We start from the raw sequence: 21731 nt of genomic DNA on the forward strand, positions 1-21731 counted from the left end.
GCTGCCTAAAGCCAGAACCAGCCAAGGTGGAGGTGATCAGAGACTGCCCCGTGCCCCAAACCAAAAAACAAGTACAGGCCTTTATTGGGATGGTAGGGTATTATCAAAGATTTGTTCCCCACTTTAGCACCATAGTCGCCCCCCATCACTGAGCTGTGCAAGAAGGAGAAGCCAGACAAGATGGTCTAGACCGAGCAGTGCCAGAGGGCTCTCTGTGCGCTGAAGGAGGCTCTAGTCAGTGGCCCGGTTCTACCATTTATTCCTGTGTGCCCTGACCCTTCCTTAGAGAAGCTGAGGGCCCTTGCTCGCCCCAGCGCTGCAGGATCCCACGGGGAGGACAGCCAGGAGATATTCCTGTGGGAGAAGGGATTCCTCTACCAGGAATGGGCTGGTTCGGGGCAAACTGAACTTTGGAAAGCCAGGAGGCAGTTGGTGGTTCCCCAGAGGTACCGCCCCAGACTGTTGTACTTGGCCCATGATCTCCCCCTTGCGGGGCATCCGGCACCAGGCAGAGGCTGCTGCAGAACTTTTACTGGCCCGGGGTCTTTGACGCCGTCCCGCCGCATTGTAGGGCCTGGGACTCCTGCCAGAGCGGGGGAAGGCCCGGGACAAGGGGAAAGCAGCTCTGAGACCTTTGCCCATCATAGAGGAGTCTTTCCAGAAGGTGGCCATGGACATAGTGGGGCACCTCAGCAGGGCAACTCGGTCAGGGAAGAAATACATTCTGGTGGTGGTAGATTTTGCTACGCGCTACCCTGAGGCAGTGGCCTTGTCCTCTATGGAGGCAGACACCGTGGCAGACTGCTGCTGACCATTTCCAGCAGAGTGGGGTTCCCCAAGGAGGTCCTTACACACTAGGGGTCTAACTTCATGTCAATCCTGCTCCAGTGTTTGTGGGAGAAGTGTGGGGTGCGACACACCTGGTCCTCAGTGTACCACCCTCAGTCCAACGAGCGGGTGGAGAAGTTCAATGGGACCCCAAAGATGATGCTGAAAACCTTTATGGACCAGCACCTGCAGGACTGGGACAAGCATTTACCTCACCTGCTGTTTGCATACAGGGAAGTGCCCCAGGAATCCACAGGGTTTTCCCCATTCGAGTTGCTGTATGGGAGGAGAGTGAGGGGACCCCTCAACTTGATGAGGGCTGAGTGGGAGAGGAAGGCCTCTCCCGATGGAGAATCAGTGGTGGAGCATGTCCTGACTTTCCGGGAAAAGCTCGTGGAGCTCATGGGCTGGGCCAGAGGAAACCCAGCCAGGGCGCAGAGGAAGCAGAAGGTCTGGTACGACCGCTCAGCATGTGCCTGCTCCTATGCCATCAGGGACCAGGGGATGCTCCTCATCCCCGTGAGGAGAGACAAGCTGCAAGCTGCCTGGGACGGCCCCTTCAAGGTCATCAGACAGGTAAACGAGGTGAACTATGTAGTGGAACTGTCCAACCAGGCTCACAGCAGCCGGGTGTATCATGTCAACATGATGAAGCCGTACTGGGACAGGGAGAAGTTGGTGCTGGCTGTGTGTGGGCAGAGGGAGGAGAAGGGAGAGGATCCCCTAGTGGGACTCCTCCCTGAGGCTGGTCCTGACCCCTCGCTGGAGTCAAATTCCCCTTTCAGACCAGCTCACCCCTGCCCAGCAGGCCGAGATCAGAGTGGTGCTGCCTTCATACCAGCAGCTGTTCTCCAACCGGCCTGGGCTCACTAACCTGGCTGTGCACAGGGTGGAGACGGGAGCCAACCCTCCCATCTGGTGTTCCCCACTCAGGGTCACTGGGAAAACAGCCCAGGACCTGGGGAGAGAGGTCGGGGACATGCTGGCTTTAGGGGTGATCCAGCCGTCCTCCAGCCCCTGTGCCTCACCCGTGGTGCTGGTCCCCAAGAAGGACGGGTCGATTCGGTTCTGTGTGGACTATCGGAAGCTCAATGCCATCACCGTGTCTGATGCCTACCCCATGCCTAGGACCAATGAAATCCTAGACAAGTTGGGGGGTGCCTGATACCTCACTACCATGGATCTTACCAAAGGCCACTGGCAGGTGCCTTTGGACCCAAAGGCCAGGGCGAAGTCTGCTTCACCACCCCAATAGGGCTCTTTGAGTTCCTGGTCCTTCATTTCAGCCTCAAGGGGGCACCTGCCACCTTCCAGCGCTTGACGGACCAGTTACTAAGGGGGATCGAGGACTTTGCTCCAGTGTATATTAACGATATCTGTGTCTTTAGCCAGACCAGGGAAGAACATGTGATCCAGATGAAGAGGGTGCTGGGTCACCTTCAGGATGCTGGACTGACCATAAAAGCTGGAAAGTGCAAGGTGGGGATGGGCCACAAGGTGGGGCGTGGACACCTGAAGCCAGAGCCAGCCAAAGTGGAGGCAATCAAGGACTGGCCCACTCCCCAGACTAAGAAGCAGGTCAAGGCTCTCACTGGGATGGTGGGGTACTACTGGAGGTTTGTGCCCCACTTTAGCGCCCTGGCAGCCCCCCTCACGGAGCTTGGTAGGAAGGGGAAGCCAGACAAGGTGGTCTGGACCGAGCAGTGCCAGAGGGCTCTCTGAGCACTGAAGGGGGCACTTATCCAAAGCCCAGTGCTGGTAAACCGGATTTTAACAAACCCTTCCTGATGTTCATCGATGCCTGACACGGGGCTGGGTGCGATGCTGATGCCAACTGATACTAAGGGGGAAAGACACCGCAGTGCATACCTGAGCAAGAAGCTGCTGCCCCGGGAGCGGCACTATTTGGCTATAGAGAAGGAATGCCTGGCCATGGTGTGGGCCCTTAAAAAACTACAGCTGTATCTATTTGGATGGCACTTCACGGTGTGCGCTGACCATTTGCCCCTGACGTGGCTGCACCAAATGAAAGGCCAAGCTGCTGAGATGGAGCCTGCTCCTCCCGGGGTATGACATGGAGCTGGTCAATGTGAGGGGGAGTGCCAATGTTACAGCCGATGCTTTATCACGGGGCGGGGGGCCCTGAACTTCCCCAGGTCACTGGCTAAGTGACCCCACTCAGTTCAGACTCGGAGGGGGGAGAGATGTGACGAAGTGGGGGTTTTCTTGTTTTTCCTTGTTTTTTCCAATGGTTTGCATGCAGAGGGAGTGGGACTCAGTTTCCCTGGGTGTTCCTGGTTTAACGAGGGTGAGAGGAGAGGGAGTTTGTCGTTACAGAGGACCGGCAACAGAATTTGGGACTCCAGCCAATGGCCTGGAGAATGGATACCCCAGCGACTAGTGACCTGGTGATCTGGTGACTGTGAGGCCCAGCTCAGGAGTTACAGCCAGTTCTGGCCAGTGGGCTGCGAAGGGAGGACCCCGGTGACCTGACCAGTCGGTTCCAGCAGGAGGGGGCCAGAGGATGGAAGAGAGGAGAGGAGGCCCAGGCGACCCTGTTTACCTGGAGAGGAGACAATGGACAGAGGTGGGACTTGGGGGAGGGGATATCAGATGCCCAGCTGGAAGGGGGGCTCTGGAATGGAGAGAGGGAGCAGGCAGAGTCCACCTGGATGCAGAGGAGCCTTGGATGTGCTGTGCTGAGGGAGGCCAGGCCTGAGGGCCCTGAGAGTTTCCTATGCTGTGTTCAGACACTCAATAAACCCTCCTGTTTTACGCTGGCTGAGAGTTACTCCGGTCTAGAGAACAGGGTTGCATTATTCCCTCTGGGAGTGGAGGCCCCAGGGATCCAGAGAGAGGGAACTCGCTGAGGGGGCCTACAGCGAGAGACAGGCGTGCTAAGGCTCAGAGAGGTGCGGTTCCAGGAGGTGGAAGGGCTTAACCCCTGAGAGAGAGTGGACAGCCCAGAAGGGCTGTCTCATTGAAGGGGGTGTGATGGTGCACCCCATAAGGTTTTATGGAAATATGCTTATGAATGTATATATATGACATAACTGGAATATGTTTTATGCTACATATGCCATGTAACATATCTATGTAAAGGTTATGATCTACTGAATATATTCATCCAATTTGTATGCATGTGTCATTGTTGTATTTGAAGTTATGAATATTGGCTGTATACTTGTTTGATTTTAAATAACCTTACTAAGGCATTTGGTCAGCTTCTTTAATGAACAATGGATGTTGGAAGGCCCCAAACCACATAAGAGGTCTTCCTGGAGACATTCAAGATACCATGTGGGCAATGGCTGCTGCCTCTAAAAACTGAGTCATGCATGGACATGTGACTTGCCCAGGTGACTCCAAAACTCCATCTTGGAGCTGGACTTTGCATAGGAGAGAGGAGGGGGTCTCCTCCCACAAGAGAAAGTCTATTTAAGCCCGTGGGAGACCCCTCCATTTTGTCTTCAGCTGGCTAAAGAGGTAGCCTCTCCACCCCCCAGATACCTGAAAGAAACTGGAACAAAGGACAGTAACTACAGGGGGTGTGAGTGAGTGCTGGACCCAGACTAGAAGGAGACTAGTCTGTAAAAGGAAGCTTACTGGAATTCCTCTGAGGGTGAGGTTTTTATCTGCATTCAGCTTTCTTACGGTATTAGACATAGATTTGCGTGTTATATTTTATTTTGCTTGGTAATTCACTTTGTTATGTCTGTTATTACTTGGAACCACTTAAATCCTACTTTCTGTATTTAATAAAATCACTTTTTACTTATTAATTAACCCAGAGTATGTGTTAATACCTGGGGGGGGGGCAAACAGCTGTGCATATCTCCCTGTATAGGCTTTATACAGGGTAAAACGGATTTATTTGGGGTTTGGACTGCATTGGGACTTGGTCATCTGAGTGTTAAAGACAGAAACACTCCCTAAGCTGCTTTCAGTTTAAGCCTATAGCTGTCAGGGGACGTGGTTCAGACCTGGGTCTGAGTTTGCAGCAGGCTAGCAGGTCTGGCTCAAACCAGGCAGGGCACTGAAGCCCCAAGCTGGGAGGGCAGGAAAAGCAGGGGCAGAAGTAGTCTTGGCACATCAGTTGGCAGCCTCAGGGGGTTTCTGTGATCCAACCTGTCACAGGGGGTTCCCCCCAGGGATCGTACAGGGCCAAGAGTGGGTACCACCTATGAGTCCATGTCTGGGGTCTCCTCCAAGGAAAGGGGGTCAGGGATGATACCTGTCCGGAGTTAAATCTTTCTCCTTTTTCCCACCTTTCTTCCCTTTCTTTTGCTGGGAAAAGAACAACAAACCTTAACCTCTAAGCAGGCTGAGAGCCCCCACCACCACCACCATGTAAGGGTCCTCTCCCCATCTCCATGTCTCCAGTGCCAGCCCCCCACCCTTTGTGAGAGTCCCCCCATCTGTGGGCCGAGTAATATCGCTCCATCCCCACTCGCTGGCATAGGTCCCCAGGGCTGTCCCCCAGTGAGTGCACCCCCTCGCCTTTGGGGGGCCCTGGGGTACAGGACACACCCTCTGACCTTGTTGCTCTTCTTTGCCATGTGAGATTTCCCCTCATCTCGATCCACAGCCAGTTTCAGTAGCTGCAACTCCTCTCGCATCAGCTCATCCACCTGGGGGGAGACAGCCCTTGAGACAGCAACTGGGGCCTCCCCACAAGCCCAGAAACTCCCCACTGAACAGTCTTCTTCCCTACATGTTCCCTCCCCCCAGGCTCCCCGCTATCCCTCACTGTCTTCTGCTTGGGATGCACGGAGAACAGTGGACGGCCATCTTCCCTGACGGCAGCCTGGCTTCCATCCCACTGCACACAAGGGGCATGGCAGCCATCTTCACTAGAGGCAGCCTTGCAGCCCCCCACAAGGGCTACAGGGGCATGGCCGCCATCTTGGGTGACAGCAGCCGGGGCTTCAGTCCAGCTACAATTTTAAAAACCCACCTAACATCTTGAGCCAGTGCCCAGCTCACACCTGGGGGACCTGGGAGCCCCATTCATCCTCCAGCACTGCTCAACCAGGTGAACCCAGAGCCCCAGCTCCCCTAAAGCAGAGACCCCTCCACTTAATCCCTGAACAACAGAGACTTATCCCCCCTCACACCAGTGGAGCTGGGAGCCCCACTCACCCCCCAGCACCCCTGAACCAGGGGAACCCAGAGCCACAGCTCCCCTAAAGCAAAGACCCCCCACTTATTCCCTGAACAACAGAGACTTTTCCCCCCTCACACTAGTGGAACTGGGAGCCCCACTCACCCCCCAGCACCCCTGAATGAGGGGAACCCAGAGCCACAGCTCCCCTCCCCTAAAGCCAACCTCAGGGGACCTCAGAGCCACCCCACACTCAGGATGCAGTCCCTGGGGCAGTGATTCCTCAGCAGGGCGAGCCCCCTGGTATCCCCATGACACAGCCCTGTCTCTGCCCCTCACTTGCAGGCGCAGCTCCTTCTCCACCTCCTTCCTCTTCTGGGCTTTGATCAACTCTGGCTCGTAGCGCTGTTCGAAGTTATTGGACTCATCCCGATTCCCCCAGATGGCTGCAGGGAAGGGGGACAGGTCAGATGCTGCTTTTGCCCCTCCCAGCTCTGCCTTCCCTCCCCCTCCTCCTGGGGGCACTGATTGCTTTCCCTTGGGGTGTTCACCTTTTCACTGTGTGGACCACATTTTAATAGGGAGAATATCTCAGCACAACTTCCCTCTTCCCATCCACCTCCCCCCCGCAATTTTATAATCACGCAACAACCCCGGGGTATCTATAGCAATCACTTACATGGGAAAATAATATTAGGAAAGGATTTAAGCCCAGTAAAGTTCTCTGCGTTTTAATCCCATACAGCAGTGATCCCATAAGCAAAGCCTAGCCATGCCCTGCAGGCACCTACGGACTCTCAAAAGAAAACTGTCTCAAATGCACGTGTGACAGTCTGGCTAAGATCAATGAGGCCCAAGGAGCTCAGTGCAGCCTGCGGATAGGCTTCCAGCTCTCCATGTCAGCAGGAAATGACACAGTAGCACAGTGACTAATGCCCAAGGCAAGAATATGCCAGATTTTACAAAACCAGTTGCCCAATGTGAACATGTGAGTGGCCCAGGATAACAACCTAGCTGTGTAGGGAATGGTATTACCGGAGATGGCACAGCTGCCTCTGTGCCATGGCTTCATCAGCTCAGCAATGGCAGATCTCCCTGGTGTAACACAAGCTCTGTGCTGGTTGTTCCCCAGCTCAGCCAGACCCTAAGCCCTGAGCTCGGCAGGGCAGGTGTGTGCCTCCCCTGCCCACAGGGTGGAGGGTTCAGGGGTCGTGGGCACAGGGGGGCAGTACAGGGGATGAGTCGTCTTGGTCTAACACAGCAAGACCCAGGCAAAAGTGACTAAACTCCAGTAACTGGGCCAGGCCGGATGTTCTCATCCCAGGCCAGAAAGTCACAACTGCACCACCCAAGCCAGGTAGCAGAGTTCAGGGCCGGGTCTCTCTGTTAGTCCTGCCCTAACCTGCTCACGACCCCCCGCCACCCTGCTCCTGGGTCCGTACAGGTCAGAGCGGTGCTCTTAGGTCCCCCCACTGCCCCAGGCTCAGGTCCCCCTCACTCTGATACTGTGTGAAGCCCTCGCTGATCACTGGCAGGAATTTGGACAGAGCCAGTTTCAAACCTTCATCTTCTTCCTGGAAAAAAAACCCCAAACCCAGCAAGTTACTAAAATGAACTGAACCACTACTGGGGGGAAACCCTTGGGGGGAGCCCTAGGACACAAGGAACAAGCAGTGCCTGGCCCTGCCCCAGAACTACCCTCCATGTGCCACCATCAAACTCTGCCCCACTCCTTCAATCCATGTGCCCCCCTTGCTCCCCACATTTGGAGTACTCTATCCCTGCCATGGGGCTTTCCCCTGCCCCACTACCTGCCAGCCTCTCACCTGTTTCTTGTCCTTGCCTTTCTTCTGCTTTTCTTCCTTAGTCTTCTCTTTATCTTTCTTATCCTTCTTCCTCTGTCCCTCATCTTCCAGGAGGTCCAGCTCAGCTTTGACCTGCGGAAATCCCAGCCAGCTGGACCTACCCCTCCGTGCCAGAGTCCCAAGGCCACAGCAGGATGTGACTTGGGGGGGGGGGGGGGGAAGGGCAGAGCTCCTTGAGTCTCCAGGGGGCAGGCGGCTGCTCCTGGCAGAGCTCAGGGTGCAGCAGTGTGGAGGCGAGTATAGCTGAGAGTCCTTTCTGACCTGGGGCTGGATCAGAGCTGGCCCCTCTTAGCGGAAAAAGGCCCCATTTCCCATTCCCTGTCCACCTGAGCCAGCCACTCTCCAGCTCAGAGCCAGTCACCCATATTCCATTCCCCACACCCTGGGCTGCATTGGAGCTGATGCCCCCTATAGAGGAAAGGTCCCACTCTCCTGCTATCGGCTCATTAGCCTCAGCCCCCTAGCCTGGGTCCTGCCCTGATACCTGCTCTGGAGTCTTTTCTGCAAAAAGGATGCTGGAGCCTCCAATCTCCTTGTCAGGGAATTCGGGGAAGCGGCCGGTCAGGTCGCTGTGGAAGGAAAACATGAATGTCAGCACTCAGCCGTGACCCAGTGAGCATGTCCCAGGCAAAAGCCCTGTGCTAGTTCGTTAGCTGCAGGCCACTGCCAGGTGCGCCCTGGGAATCATGGGAGGCCTGGGCAGTGAGGGAGCCGAGGAGAGAGAGGGCAGGCTGGGAAGTGTGCTTGGAATGGGGGAGACAGTGAGCAGATGGATCAGTGCGGCAGGCAGGGCCAGCTCCAGGCACCAGCGAACCAAGCCGGTGCCTGGGGCAGCAAATGTAAAGGGGTGGCAGGACGTCAGGCTCTGGGGTGGCAATCAGCCCTTGGCAGCGGCGGGAATTCGGCGGCTGCTCCATCACTCCGCCTCTGTGTTCAGCGGCAAGGTTTTTTGATTTGTTTTTTTGCCGCTTGGGGTGGCAAAAACGCTGGAGCCAGCCCTGGCTGCAGGTTTGGCTGGACGGGGAGACAGTGGCACAGGGGTGGGCTGCAGAGCACTGGGGTGGCATAGGAGGAGTGGGGTGAGGAGTGTGGTGACTGCGGGGCAGCAGGGAGCCCACGAAAGGGATGGGAACATGGAGGGGCATGGGAAGGGCCCATGCAGCCGTGCACACTCACTGGCACTCGATGAACCACTGCCGGAGCTGCTCCTTCATCTCCTCCCTCATGGCAGGTCCCTCCATCTCGTAGAGCCCTTCCTGGATGCTCATCAGGGCCTGCTGGTACTCGGCTTCATAGTCAGCCTGCCGCAGGTGCCGGAACTCCTCCCCAAGCTGGGCCCGCAGCATGGTGCCTGACAGGCCCAAGGCCTTGGGATCTGGGGCCTGCAGGGGGAGGACCAGAAAGATGGAGGGCAGGAACATGGGAACACCCCTGAACTGACCAAGGTGTGGGGGAGCACGAGCAGGACAGGGCACTGGGGCACAGGCCCAGCCCTGTACTGACCGGGGGTAGGGGGCAGGTTGGGAGACTAGTAAGGGGGATGTCAGAGCCATTAGCACTGGCTGGATAGATCTCAGAGCCTCCATTTCCTGCCATGGCAGTGGGCCCCAACCCTGCTCTGGCCTTGCTCCCTTGTTTCCCCTGCCCTGGTCTCTGGTCCTCTGGGTGCAGGCGGTAGTACTGGGTGACAACGAGCCGGGAGAGTGTGCGACCTGGAAGGGACATTAGCAGCATCAGGGAGAAATTGTGTGCGAAGGCGAGCAGTGCGTGTGTAAATTGCCCCGTAATGAGTTTGTAATATGCATGTGTGGTGCTTCCCGCGCGGCGTCATCACAATGGCACAGGCACTTTCCTGCCTCATTGCCTCCCAAATGGATTTTAAATATCATTCTGAGGACACAATTATTTAAAACGCTGAACTAAACACGCGCTAATGGGAAAGCGGCGCGTGGCCCACACCAACCATTCCTCACAGGGGCTGCTCTCCGATGGCCTGGCCCCACCCCACCCCACCCCATGACCACTCGGCAAACCAAGGAGCTCTCTGCTTCCCTCGCAAACAGCACAAATCTACTCAGGAAAATCCTCAAGGAAGCAGAGAAAACTCCTGCCATCCTGCAGCCCCTCCTTGCCCTGCAGCCACACTCCTGACCTCCCCCTGCAGCCAACTCCCCACTGCACACCCCAACCTCTCCACCCTGCAGCCTAATCCTCTCCACTCTACCAGGGCTGCTGGAACAACTTGTATAGTGGGGGTGCTCAAGAGCCATTGAACCAAACTGAAAACCCTTTATACAATAGTCGGGCTCAATGGGTAGTGATCAACGGCTCGATGTCTAGTTGGCAGCCAGTATCAAGCGGAGTGCCCCAGGGGTTGGTCCTGGGGACAGTTTTGTTCAACATCTTTATTAATTATCTGGATAATGGGATGAATTGCACCCTCAGCAAGTTCGTAGATGACACTAAACTGGGGAGAGTGGTAGATAAGCTGGAGGGTAGGGATAGGATCCAGAGTGACCTAAACAAATTGGAAGATTGGCCCAAAAGAAATCTGCTGAGCTTCAACAAGGACAAGTGCAGAGTCCTGCACTTAGGACGGAAGAATCCCATGCACCGCTACAAGCTGGGGACTGACTAGCTAGGCAGCAGTTCTGCAGAAAAGGACCTGGGGATTACAGTGGATGAGAAGCTGGATATGAGTCAGCAGTGTGCCCTTGTTGCCAAGAAGGCCAACGGCATATTGGGCAGTATTAGTAGGAGCATTGCCAGCAAATCGAGGGAAGTGATTATTCCCCTCTATTCGGCACTGGTGAGGCCACACCAGGAGTATTGCATCCAGTTTTGGTCCCCCCACTACAGAAGGGATGTGGACAAATTGGAGAGTCCAGCGGAGGGCAACGAAAACGATTAGGGGGCTGGGGCACATGACTTACGGGGAGAGGCTGAGGGAACTGTAGTTATTTAGTCTGCAGAAGAGAAGAGTGAGGGGGAGATTTGATAGCAGCAACCGAAGTGGGGTTGAGTTCCAAAGAGGATGGAGCTCGGCTGTTCTCAGTGGTGGCAGATGACAGAACAAGGAGTAATGGTCTCAAGTTGCAGTGGGGGAGGTCTAGGTTGGATATTAGGAAACACTGTTTCACTAGGAGGGTGGTGAAACACTGGAATGGGTTACCTAGGGAGGTGGTGGACTCTCCATCCTTAGAGGTTTTTAAGGCCCAGCTTGACAAAGCCCTGGCTGGGATGATTTAGTTGGTGTTGGTCCTGCTTTGAGCAGAGGGTTGGACCAGATGATCTCCTGAGGTCTCTTTCATCCCTAATGTTCTATGATGGAAACCACTTCAAGAATTCTTTGAGGGGGGTCAACAAGCAGATCCAGTGGATGTAGTGTATTTAGATTTTCAGAAAGCCTTTGACAAGGTCCCTCACCAAAGGCTCTTACACAAAGTAAGCTGCAATGGGATAAGAGGGAAGGTGCTCTCATGAATTGGTACCTGGTTAAAAGACAGGAAAAAAGGGTAGGTATAAATGGCCATTTTTTCAGAATGGAGAAAGGTAAATAGTGGTGTCCCCCAGGGTTCTGTTCTGGGACCAGTCCCATTCAACATATTCATAAATGATCTGGAAAAAGGGGTAAAGAGTGAGGTGGCAAAATTTGCAGATGATACAAAATTACTATAGTTAAGACCCAGGCAGACTGCAAAGAGCTACAAAAGGATCTCTCAAAACTGGGTGACTGGGCAACAAAATGGCAGATGAAATTTAATGTTGATAAATGCAAAGTAATGCAGATTGGAAAGCATAATCCCAAGTACATATATAAAATGATGGGGTCTAAATTAGCTGTTACCACTCAAGAGATCTTGGAGTCATTGTGGATAGTTCTCTGAAAACATCCACTCAATGTGCAGCGGCAGTCAAAAAAGCGAACAGAATGCTGGGAATAATTAAGAAAGGGATAGACAATAGGACAGAAATATTGTTGCCTCTATATAAATCCATCGTATGCCCACATCTAGAATACTGCATGCAGATGTGGTCACCCCATCTCAAAAAAGATATATTGGAATTGGAAGAGGTTCAGAAAATGGCAACAAAAATGATTAGGGGTATGGAACAGATTCTGTATGAGGAGAGATTAATAAGACTATGACTTTTCAGTTTGGAAAAGAGACAGATAAGGGGGGATATGATTGAGGTCTACAAAATCATGACTGGTGTAGAGAAAGTAGATAAGGAAGTGTTGTTTACTACTTCTCATAACACAAGGACTAGGGGTCACCAAATGAAATTAATAGGCTAGATAAGTTCATGGAGGATAGGTCCATCAATAGCCATTAACCAGAATGGGCAGGGATGGTATCTGTAGCCTTTGTTTGCCAGAAGCTGGGAATGGGCAATAGGGGATGGATCACTGGATGATTACCTGTTCTGTTCATTCCCTCTGGGGCACCTGGCATTGGCCACTGTTGGAAGACAGGATACTGGGCTAGATGGACCTTTGGTCTGACCAGTATGGCCATTCTTATTTAGAGAAGGGCAACAAAAATTATTAGGGGTATGGAACAGCTTCCATTTGAGGAGAAGCTTAAAGAGAGGAGAGATTAAAGATGAGGAGAGATTAAAAAGACTGGGGCTGTTTCATTTAGAAAAGAGACGACTAAGGCGGGATATGATAGAGGTCTATAAAATCATGACTGGTATGAAGAAAGTGAATAAGGAAGTGTTATTTACTCCTTGACAAAACACATGAATGAGGGGTTACCCGATAAAATTAATAGGCAGCAGGTTTAAAACAAACTAAAGGAAGTATTTCTTCACACAACACACAGTCAACCTGTGGAACTCATTGCCAGAGGATGTTGTGAAGGCCAAAAGTATAATTGGATTCAGAAAAGAATTAGATAAACTCATGGCAGATAGGTCCATGAATGGTTATTAGCCAAGATGGTCAGGGATGCAACCCCATGCTCTGGGTGTCCCTAAGCCTCTTGACTGCCAGATGCTGGAACTGGACAACAAGGGACAGACCACTTGATAATTGCCTTTTCCTGGTCATCCCCTCTGAAGCACCTGGCCCTGGCCACTGTCAGAAGACAGGATACTGGTCTGGATGGACCTTTGGCCTGACCCAGTGTGGCTGTTCTTATGGGGAAGCCTCCCCAGCACAGAGCACCATGGCCATCCTGGGCTCTGGGGTGTGGTGGGAAGAGCCTGGAGTAGATCCACTGACACCTGGGCCATGCTGAGCCTAGCGCTGGCAGAACATCAACGTGGGGGATAAGGAGGACGACCACCTTTGCCCCCTTCCCCAGGGCTCAATCTTCTGTGCCATGCAGAGCTCAGCATAGAAAAAGGGGCTGGGGGAGAGCACCAAGGGGTTGGGAGAGCAGCAGCAGTTATATGGGGCTTGGGCATAGTGCCAGGGCCTGGCCTGCATGTGGGGCTGGGAAGGGAGAAGAGAGGGTGTGGCAGCAGGGTGAAACAAGGGCACTTTGATGTTCTGAGCAGTGATCAATTCATTCAATACGACACCCTGTTGGCAGGGCAAACTAAATAACTGCTGTGGCCAGAAGCCACACTCCTCAGTATCTCGGGGTAGCCCCAGCCCCAGGACAGGGTCTCCCTTCCTGCCTTGGGATGGGCTGTGTGGTGGAGCAATGCCTAATGGCGTCGCAGTGCTACGCAAACTCATGGCTTCTTCTAAACCCATCTTTCCTCCACCCAGTGACACTAACTCCTGCAGCACCACAGAACTGCCCCAGTACATATTTGTTGGTTTGGAACGGAGGTAGGGAGCAATTGTTTTTGCCATCTGGCTTTAGCTGCTTCTTGCTTTGCATGGAGTGGAGCACTTTTCTATCCGGCCCATAGAAAGGTGCATCACCCTAGTGAGATTCTTTGCCCTGGGCTATGCAAGATGTCAGAGAAGATGATCAGTGGATTTAGGGAACCGCTATTCTTAAAACGAAATCACTTAAACCAGGCTATTGGGCCTGGTTCTTTTTTCATGTGCTAAGCAGGAGTAATCCAGCCAAGGTCAATGAGATAGCCTCAGGCCCCTACTCTGACTCCATATGCCACTCTGGCAGTGTATCAGGACCATGAAGGGCCTGTAGTTAGGTCAGATGGAATTTCCCAGGGCCAGAGCAAGCGTGGTCTTATTCTGTCCCCACTCCTGCAGGCCCCACTGTAGGGACAGGCCAGGGAGAGGCCTGGTCAGAGCGTTCAGTCCTGTGGGGCTTCGGGGCTGCAGAGCCATCCCTAGGCATCTATGGGGAGGCTGCCATAAAGCGGAGGTTGCTGGGGCTGCTCTCTCGCTCTCTCGCTCACACGGGATCTGATTCAGCCACTGCAGCAGCAGAGTCTGGACAGTCTAGATGTGGCATAAACCCGCCTTTGCTCCATCTCCCCCTGAGCTGTGCCTGTCAGGAGACACAGCATAGGACCTGTCCCACTGGAGTTACACCAATGTAAAACCAGCCTCAGGGAGAGCAGAATCTGGCCCAGTGGAGAAAGGTTAGGCTGCCAATGGGACCTTATCAGGGAGCACTTCTGAAGTTTGTTTGGAGCAAACAGAGGGAACTGGGCCATTACTATGCTGTGTTGGAGCCTTGGGACAGCAACAATCCTGCAGCGCGAATTGGGGGGGGATGATTCTTATACCATGAGGCTGCTCCCCAACTTCCCCCAGGGCAGGAGGTGCAGAGAGGGGAGGAACAGGGGCAAGGAGGGTATGCAGTATTCACGAGCGTGCCTGCCTGGGGCAGCACCCAGACACAGAGGGGCTCTGTGGATCCCACATCCCCTCAAACACTCAGGTCCATCCTGGTATTGATAGCCTGGGTGGGGCGGACAGGTTTCCCATATCCACTTAAACACCAGGGTGCATTTCGGTGCCACATGGTGGGGGATAAAGAGATCCCATAAGCCCTCAGACACTGGCGTCCGTCCCAGTCCTGATGGACCTGCCCTGAATGGGGAAAGGGGAGAAGAGAGCCTATAACCCCTCAGACACTGGGGTCTGTTCCAGTCCTCATGGACCTGCCCTGAATGTGGGGAGGGGAGAAGAGATCCCATAAGTCCTCAGACACTGGGGTCCGTCCCACTCCTGATGGACCTGCTCTGAATGGAGAAAGGGGAGAAGAGATCCCATAACCCCTCACACACTGGGGTCCGTCCCAGTGCCATCATGATGGGGTGGCGGCAGGAGACCTCAGATCCTTGCAGACAATAGGGTCAGCGTCTGTTAGGCCTGGAATGACATTTGCTTGTCTGAAATGAAGCTGCCCACGGCACACATCCCAGGAGGTCATGGAGGTCGGGGTCCCTAGGGTTTGGGGGTAGCAGCCTGTCCCAGGCAGGACCGGCAAGGCTGCGGAGTGCAGGGTGCAGGTCACCCCCTGACAGCGCTCCCCCTCCCCCGCCTGACCCTGGTGCTGAGCAGCAGGAGTCTGTGGAAGTCACTCCGTCTCTCTCACCGCAGGCAGTGTAGCCGCGGCTGCACTTCATTAGGGGGTTCATATTTCACCCTAATGGCTTTCTCTGCGCTGAAGCCATCCATCACCAGCTCATTTCCCTGCGAGTGCCTTACTGCTCCTGCCTGCGCCATGTGGAACGGTTTCTAATGATGCACTAGAGCAGCGGCCCCCGCAGCACCGCCTCCTTGGGACCCAGCCCAGCGAGAGGGACACAGAGTGGGGCCGCACTGACAGCCGCTCTGGCCTATTCCCACCAGCCATGTACCCAGAGAGACAGACTGAGACCTGCAGGGCCTGCCCTCGACACACACCCAGGGGGAGACCAGCCATAGACTATCCCGACCCCATCCCTCAGCATTCCCACAAAGGGAGGGTGCAGTGGGACTCAAAACCTGCAAACTGAAGTTAGACAAATTCAGACTGGAAATAAGGTGTCAATTTTTGACAGCGAGGAGCTGGCAAATTGGATCCATTTCCCAAGGGACATGGCGGCTTCCCCGTCACTGACCAGTTTTAAATCCTGATGGGATGTGTTTCTAACAGTTCTGCTCTAGGAATTATTGTGCAGCAGGTCTCTGGCCCAGGTCAGACTAGATGGTCACAATGATCCCACAATGGTCTTGGAACCTGTGAAGCTATAGATCGGGAGCAGCTGCTGCAGCACGTTGTGTCTGCCCCCTCCTCAACATATCCAGAGCCACGACACCGGCCACAGAGATGTCCCGAGTACCGAGACTGCTCCCACCTAGAGTCAGCTGCATTCTGGGCCAGAGTAATGTGTATTGTTTGTGGGTACAATAAATAAATCATAGAATCATAGAATCATAGAATATCAGGGTTGGAAGGGACCTCAGTAGGTCATCTAGTCCAACCCCCTGCACAAAAGCAGGACCCATCCCCAATTAAATCATCCCAGCCAGGGCTTTGTCAAGCCTGACCTTAAAAACTTCTAAGGAAGGAGATTCCACCACCTCCCTAGGCAACGCATTCCAGTGTTTCACCACCCTCCTAGTGAAAAAGTTTTTCCTAATATCCAACCTAAACCTCCCCCACTGCAAATAACCTAATGAATATGAGGGGTGGGGCTTATATTGAGGTTGGGGAGAGAGTACTCGGGGCAATGCCACTGGGTGGGGGAGAGCATATGTTGAGACGGGTTGAGTGGGGAGGGACAGGTGGACAATGCAGCCAGGGCCATGTGTCAAGACTGGGCTTGGGGGCGGGGGGAAGGCACGCATTGAGAGCTAGGGAGGGACTAACCATCCCGATAAAAGCCATCTCCCTCTGTCTCTCCAGCTTAGTGCATCTGCGTTGCAGGCAGCCTTTCCAGACCTGTGGGGAGAAGGAACATAGGGATGTGAGAACCAGGACACAGAGCCATTCCTCCCAGTCACCGTGCTGCCAATCCCCGCCAGGATCCATGGGGCCAGGCACCTCCCTGCACAAGGCTCTCGTCCTGGAAGTCACACTCTCTGTGGGTGCAACCCTGAGACACCCTGTCACGGCTTTACTGGTGTGTGCTATACCTCGCTTGTAAGCCAGCCCCATGCTGTAGCTTTTTACCAGGGTGAGCCCTGGAGCCCTCTCAACTCTGAGACGGGGCCTGTTGGCTTCAGCTGTCCTGGTTCTCTTCCTGTGCTCTCAACAGCAAGTCCAGCTGATTTCAAACTCCTTTTGATAGACTTTTACATCTTCAGTAAATATTTGTAGTGATTTAGTACAAGTCTTGCCCAAACAAAACAGCATTTATTGCTGCAGTACAGTACTTAGAGACCCGGTTAGAATGGTGAGCAAAGTTTGCATCAGAGCCCAGTTCTGTGGAACCTTCTTGCCTGCTTTCCTGAGATTCCGTAAATCCGTCTCAGGGTGTGTCTACACAGGGGATTTAATCTGAAGAGTTTGATGTGCACCAGGTAACTCTCAGTACAGGAGCTTGTCATGGAGTCCCTGGGCAATACTCTGGAACTGCTCCCCAAGAAGCCAGTCAGGACTCTGGGGCAGTCGCCTTTCTGTGAGCAGCCTGTCTTCAGGACACACAGCTCACACGGCTTCCACCTTCCTGGGTCTGACCTCGGAGCATTCAGCCTCCTGTGCCCCTCCATGCGCTTCCCACAGCAAGTCCGCCCAGGCAGGGTCCTGGGGAAGCCAGAGGGTCCTGCCCCCCAACTCCGCAGTCAGACGTGACTCTCAGCCAGCCAGTAAAACAGAAGGTTTATTAGACGACAGGAACATGGTCTAAAACAGAGCTTGCAAGTGCAAAGAACAGGACCCCTCAGCTGGGTCCATTTTGGGGGGCCATGAGCCAGACAACCACGTCTGCCCTTCACTCCATGTCCCAGCCAGCCCCAAACTGAAACTCCCTCCAGCCCCTCCTCCTCTGGGCTTTGTTCCTTTCCCGGGCCAGGAGGTCACCTGATTCCTTTGTTCTCCAACTCTTTAGCTCTCACCTTGCAGCTGGGAAGGGCCAGGCCATCAGTGGCCAGGAAACAGGGTGTCGGCCATTCTCTGTGTCCAGACCCCTGCACACACCTGCCCTCTAGGGCTCTGCAGTGATCATACACCCTCATCCCACCCCCTAGAGACTTAAGAACTGCCTAGGAGAAACTGAGGCACCCCCACACTATTCAGAGGAACCATTAAGAACAGTCCCAGAGCTGCACTAATAGCATGCACTCAAAAAACCTGCTCCATTTTCAGTTTGCATCGTGTGAACGTACGGCAGTCCACTTTTGTTGGACTTTCACACTGCAAATTGGGAAACTGAGGCAAAGGACACTGCCCAACCTACAGTGGGGTGGGTGTTCATATACGGTCACATGTTTTTGAATCATGGTTGTAGTGTTTCCCCAAATGAATGCAGTGTCCCCTTTTTCCTGTTCATAGAAATGTTCTTCTGTTAGTCGCAGCCTCAGTACTCACAATGGGGCCACTACTGCCATTGGAGGCATCCAGGGGCAGTGCTAAACTTTCCCAAATTATTGGGTGGGGGCTCGAGCTGGTTATGATTTGTATTGTTAAGAGGAACCTCTAGATATTGAACCCCACCCTTGTTGCAGCTGACTCCGCCTGGCAGAAGTGTTACAGATGGAACCCATATGACTATCACCCCCACCAGGGCAGAGAATTTAAAAACAAAAGCAGTTATTTCTCCACTGTGCTCTGAGGACTAGTGGACCCACCGTGACAGGTTTACAGACCTAAATGCAGGAGGGTCCACAATGCTAGGATCTTTTGGACTGCAGTACTAGTCAAATTAGTGGAGAAAGAACTGCTTGCCCCCAGGTATTACTGGTGTGGAGGCTGGGCCAGGTATTCTGGGAGACGCAGCTTATCCCCTAATGCCCTGGCTAATGAAATCATACAGAAGGAAGGTACAGTTTCACCATCGCCTAAGTGGTTGCAGAATGGTACTCAAGTGTGCATTTGGCCGGAGATGGTACTCTTTATGGACTAGGTTCCACAATATTTGTGAGAGCAAGGAGGGGAAGCCTTGCTGATGCGGGGGAGGCTGCGGTGTGAGACTTGCCAGCAAGGCAGCACACAGAGAACACATACACCTGTAGGAATGCTGGCAGAGACACCTATTGTTCATATTTTGAGCTCCATGCCTGAACACGTTAGCCCATGGGTAGGTGGGGACGCAGACAGTGAGAGCACGGAGGTATCACATGGGGGTAGCTGAAGTTCAGAGTTCCGTGTGTGCTTTTGTAAAACCCAATTAATTACTTCAGCTTTATTTAGAGGATTCTCTGGGTAAATGAAATGATGACCCATGATGGGTGCAACACTAACAACCTTCCGTGCACAACAAAATGGGAAGGGGAGGAGTTACAGGCCAGTATGTCCCCTGCCTCTGTCACTTGCCTCTGTCACTTGCTAGGCGAGCTTGAGAGGTGCAAACAGAGGCAATGAACAGGAGTTTCAGAGAGAGTTTGGAGAGGCTTTCCTTCCAGGTGCAGTGCTATGCATGATACCAAGATGACCAGCGATGGAACACTGGTAGTGACCTGCAACAGATGTGCCATGTTCTCTTTCCTGCCTGAAGGCAGAAAGGGTTTCATGAAGTGCTATACTCACAGAAAAGATTCTTGGATTGGCAGGGCAACTTGGGATGCTACTGAGACTAAGAGAAGCTGAGGAGTTCCTATACAGCCAGCTTCATGCCCCAAGTTCAAGGAAGAATGGATCTGGAGAGAGAGGAAGTCACAGAAGAGGCCTGGTGATTCATAGCCACCAGAGGCAGGAGGTTACAGCAGCTGGAGACAGAGGAGGATGTGACCACCAGAGAGAAGAGGACCAGGAGGAATTCCACATGGCTAGAAGTTTCAAATCAATACCAAGTCCGCAGCATGGAAACATTGGAAGATACCTCTCAATATCCAGCAGGTTCAAGGGAATATGGGACACACATATGGATGGCAGCTCAGCCCAACCTGTAAGAAAATGAAGCGTGCCTGCAAAGGGTTCTCCAACTGTCCAAGGAAAACAGACAATCACTGTTCAAGATTCAATACTCGGAAGAACCAAAAGAATACGCTAAAGTACGCTAAGGTATGCTAAGAGCTGCATTAAGGAGGCTGTGTTGGTGAGTATCTATCTGAGTGTTTGTTGTGAGGACAGTTTGACTGTGTGCTTGATTGGTTGTTTGAAAAGGCTGGGAACTGGGAGTGCTTTGTTCCAGGTGAGCCTTAAGTGGGCCTGACTGTATAAAACGCTAGTCAGCTGCGAACCAGCTGAGCAGCGAACAGAAGGAGTTTGCCTGGGGAGAGCCCACTGAGGTTACATCTTGCCGGATTCTCTGAGTAATTACTACAACTCCTGAGGAAGCTCATAGAAGGACGATAATATGGACGGGGGGTGTTCCGCTGTTGTGACCTGCACTGGATGTGCCATGTTTGTCTTTCTTCCACAGGACAGAAGCGACTTTGTCTGTACAAAGTGCAAGCTGGTCTCCATATTGGAAGAGAAGGTTCAAGGTCTGGAGCAACAGATATCGACCCTGCGTTGCATAAGAGAAACTGAAGATTTCCTGGACAGACGTTAGGATATGCTTCTACGGGCACAAGGTTCTGAAGATTCAGAGCAGGCTGCACATCGGGGACAGGAGGACGGTGAAGAAATTTGGCATCATGTGACCTCCAGAAGAAAAAAGGGGAACGTCCATGTACCAGCAACGCCAATACAGGTAAGTAACCATTCTCATGTTCTCTCCACAGGTCCTAAGGCGGAGAGTGGACCAGATGATACGTCTGAGGGAAGGAAGCAGAAGGAGACTCCGCCGATTGGAAGGCATGAGATACACTGTCCTAGGGTTGGGGGTTCCACAACCACCGCTCCCAAGAGAAGGAGACAGGTGGTGGTAGTCGGGGACTCTCTCCTCAGGGGGACTGAGTCATCTATCTGCCACCCTGACCGGGAAAACCGAAAAGTCTGCTGCTTGCCAGGAGCTAAGATTCACGATGTGACGGAGAGACTGCCGAGACTCATCAAGCCCTCGGATCGCTACCCCTTCCTGCTTCTACATGTGGGCACCAATGATTTTTCTGCGGAAAAGGACCTAGGGGTGACAGTGGACGAGAAGCTGGATATGAGTCAACAGTGTGCCCTTGTTGCCAAGAAGGCCAATGGCATTTTGGGATGTATAAGTAGGGGCATAGCGAGCAGATCGAGGGACGTGATCGTTCCCCTCTATTCGACATTGGTGAGGCCTCATCTGGAGTACTGTGTCCCGTTTTGGGCCCCACACTACAAGAAGGATGTGGAAAAATTGGAAAGAGTCCAGCGAAGGGCAACAAAAATTATTAGGGGACTGGAACACATGAGTTATGAGGAGAGGCTGAGGGAACTGGGATTTTTTAGTCTGCAGAAGAGAAGAATGAGGGGGGATTTGATAGCTGCTTTCAACTACCTGGAAGGGGGTTCCAAAGAGGATGGCTCTAGACTGTTCTCCGTGGTAGCAGGTGACAGAACAAGGAGTAATGGTCTCAAGTTGCAGTGGGGGAGGTTTAGGTTGGATATTAGGAAAAACTTTTTCACTAGGAGGGTGGTGAAACACTGGAATGCGTTACCTAGGGAGGTGGTGGAATCTCCTTCCTTTGAAGTTTTTAAGGTCAGGCTTAACAAAGCCCTGGCTGGGATGATTTAATTGGGGATCGGTCCTGCTTTGAGCAGGGGTTTGGACTAGATGACCTCCTGAGGTCCCTTCCAACTCTGATATTCTATGATTCTAATATTCTGCAAGGGACAGGCAGACAACAGGACAGCATGCTGCCTTCCCAGCACCAAGACATGAGATGTTACTCTAAGATTGGACAGGCTTCTGAAGTCAACAGGCAGGGATCCATTGGTGATGGTTCATATCAGCACTAATGTCACTGCATTGCAGGATATCTTGCAGATAGCAAACGGGTTCAGGGAACTCAGAAGCGTGCTGAAGAAAAATGTTCAAGTGTTCTT

At 53.1% G+C, this 21731-nt stretch overlaps 1 protein-coding gene across 1 annotated transcript in view; it reads right to left on the minus strand.

The window, feature by feature from the left end:
- Nucleotides 1-21731, minus strand: part of DRC11L (dynein regulatory complex subunit 11 like) — an 82895-nt gene that overhangs the window by 22683 nt on the left and 38481 nt on the right. The window contains exons 5-12 of the mRNA XM_073329700.1: nucleotides 16536-16607; nucleotides 8974-9179; nucleotides 8282-8366; nucleotides 7759-7869; nucleotides 7431-7506; nucleotides 6272-6378; nucleotides 5367-5459; nucleotides 5063-5115 (exon numbers count right to left, since the gene is read on the minus strand). Coding sequence (XP_073185801.1) covers nucleotides 5063-5115; nucleotides 5367-5459; nucleotides 6272-6378; nucleotides 7431-7506; nucleotides 7759-7869; nucleotides 8282-8366; nucleotides 8974-9179; nucleotides 16536-16607 — 803 coding nt within the window. The remainder of the gene's footprint in view (nucleotides 1-5062; nucleotides 5116-5366; nucleotides 5460-6271; nucleotides 6379-7430; nucleotides 7507-7758; nucleotides 7870-8281; nucleotides 8367-8973; nucleotides 9180-16535; nucleotides 16608-21731) is intronic.

Source organism: Lepidochelys kempii, chromosome 2, assembly GCF_965140265.1.
Source record: "Lepidochelys kempii isolate rLepKem1 chromosome 2, rLepKem1.hap2, whole genome shotgun sequence".
Taxonomy (NCBI): domain Eukaryota; kingdom Metazoa; phylum Chordata; order Testudines; family Cheloniidae; genus Lepidochelys; species Lepidochelys kempii.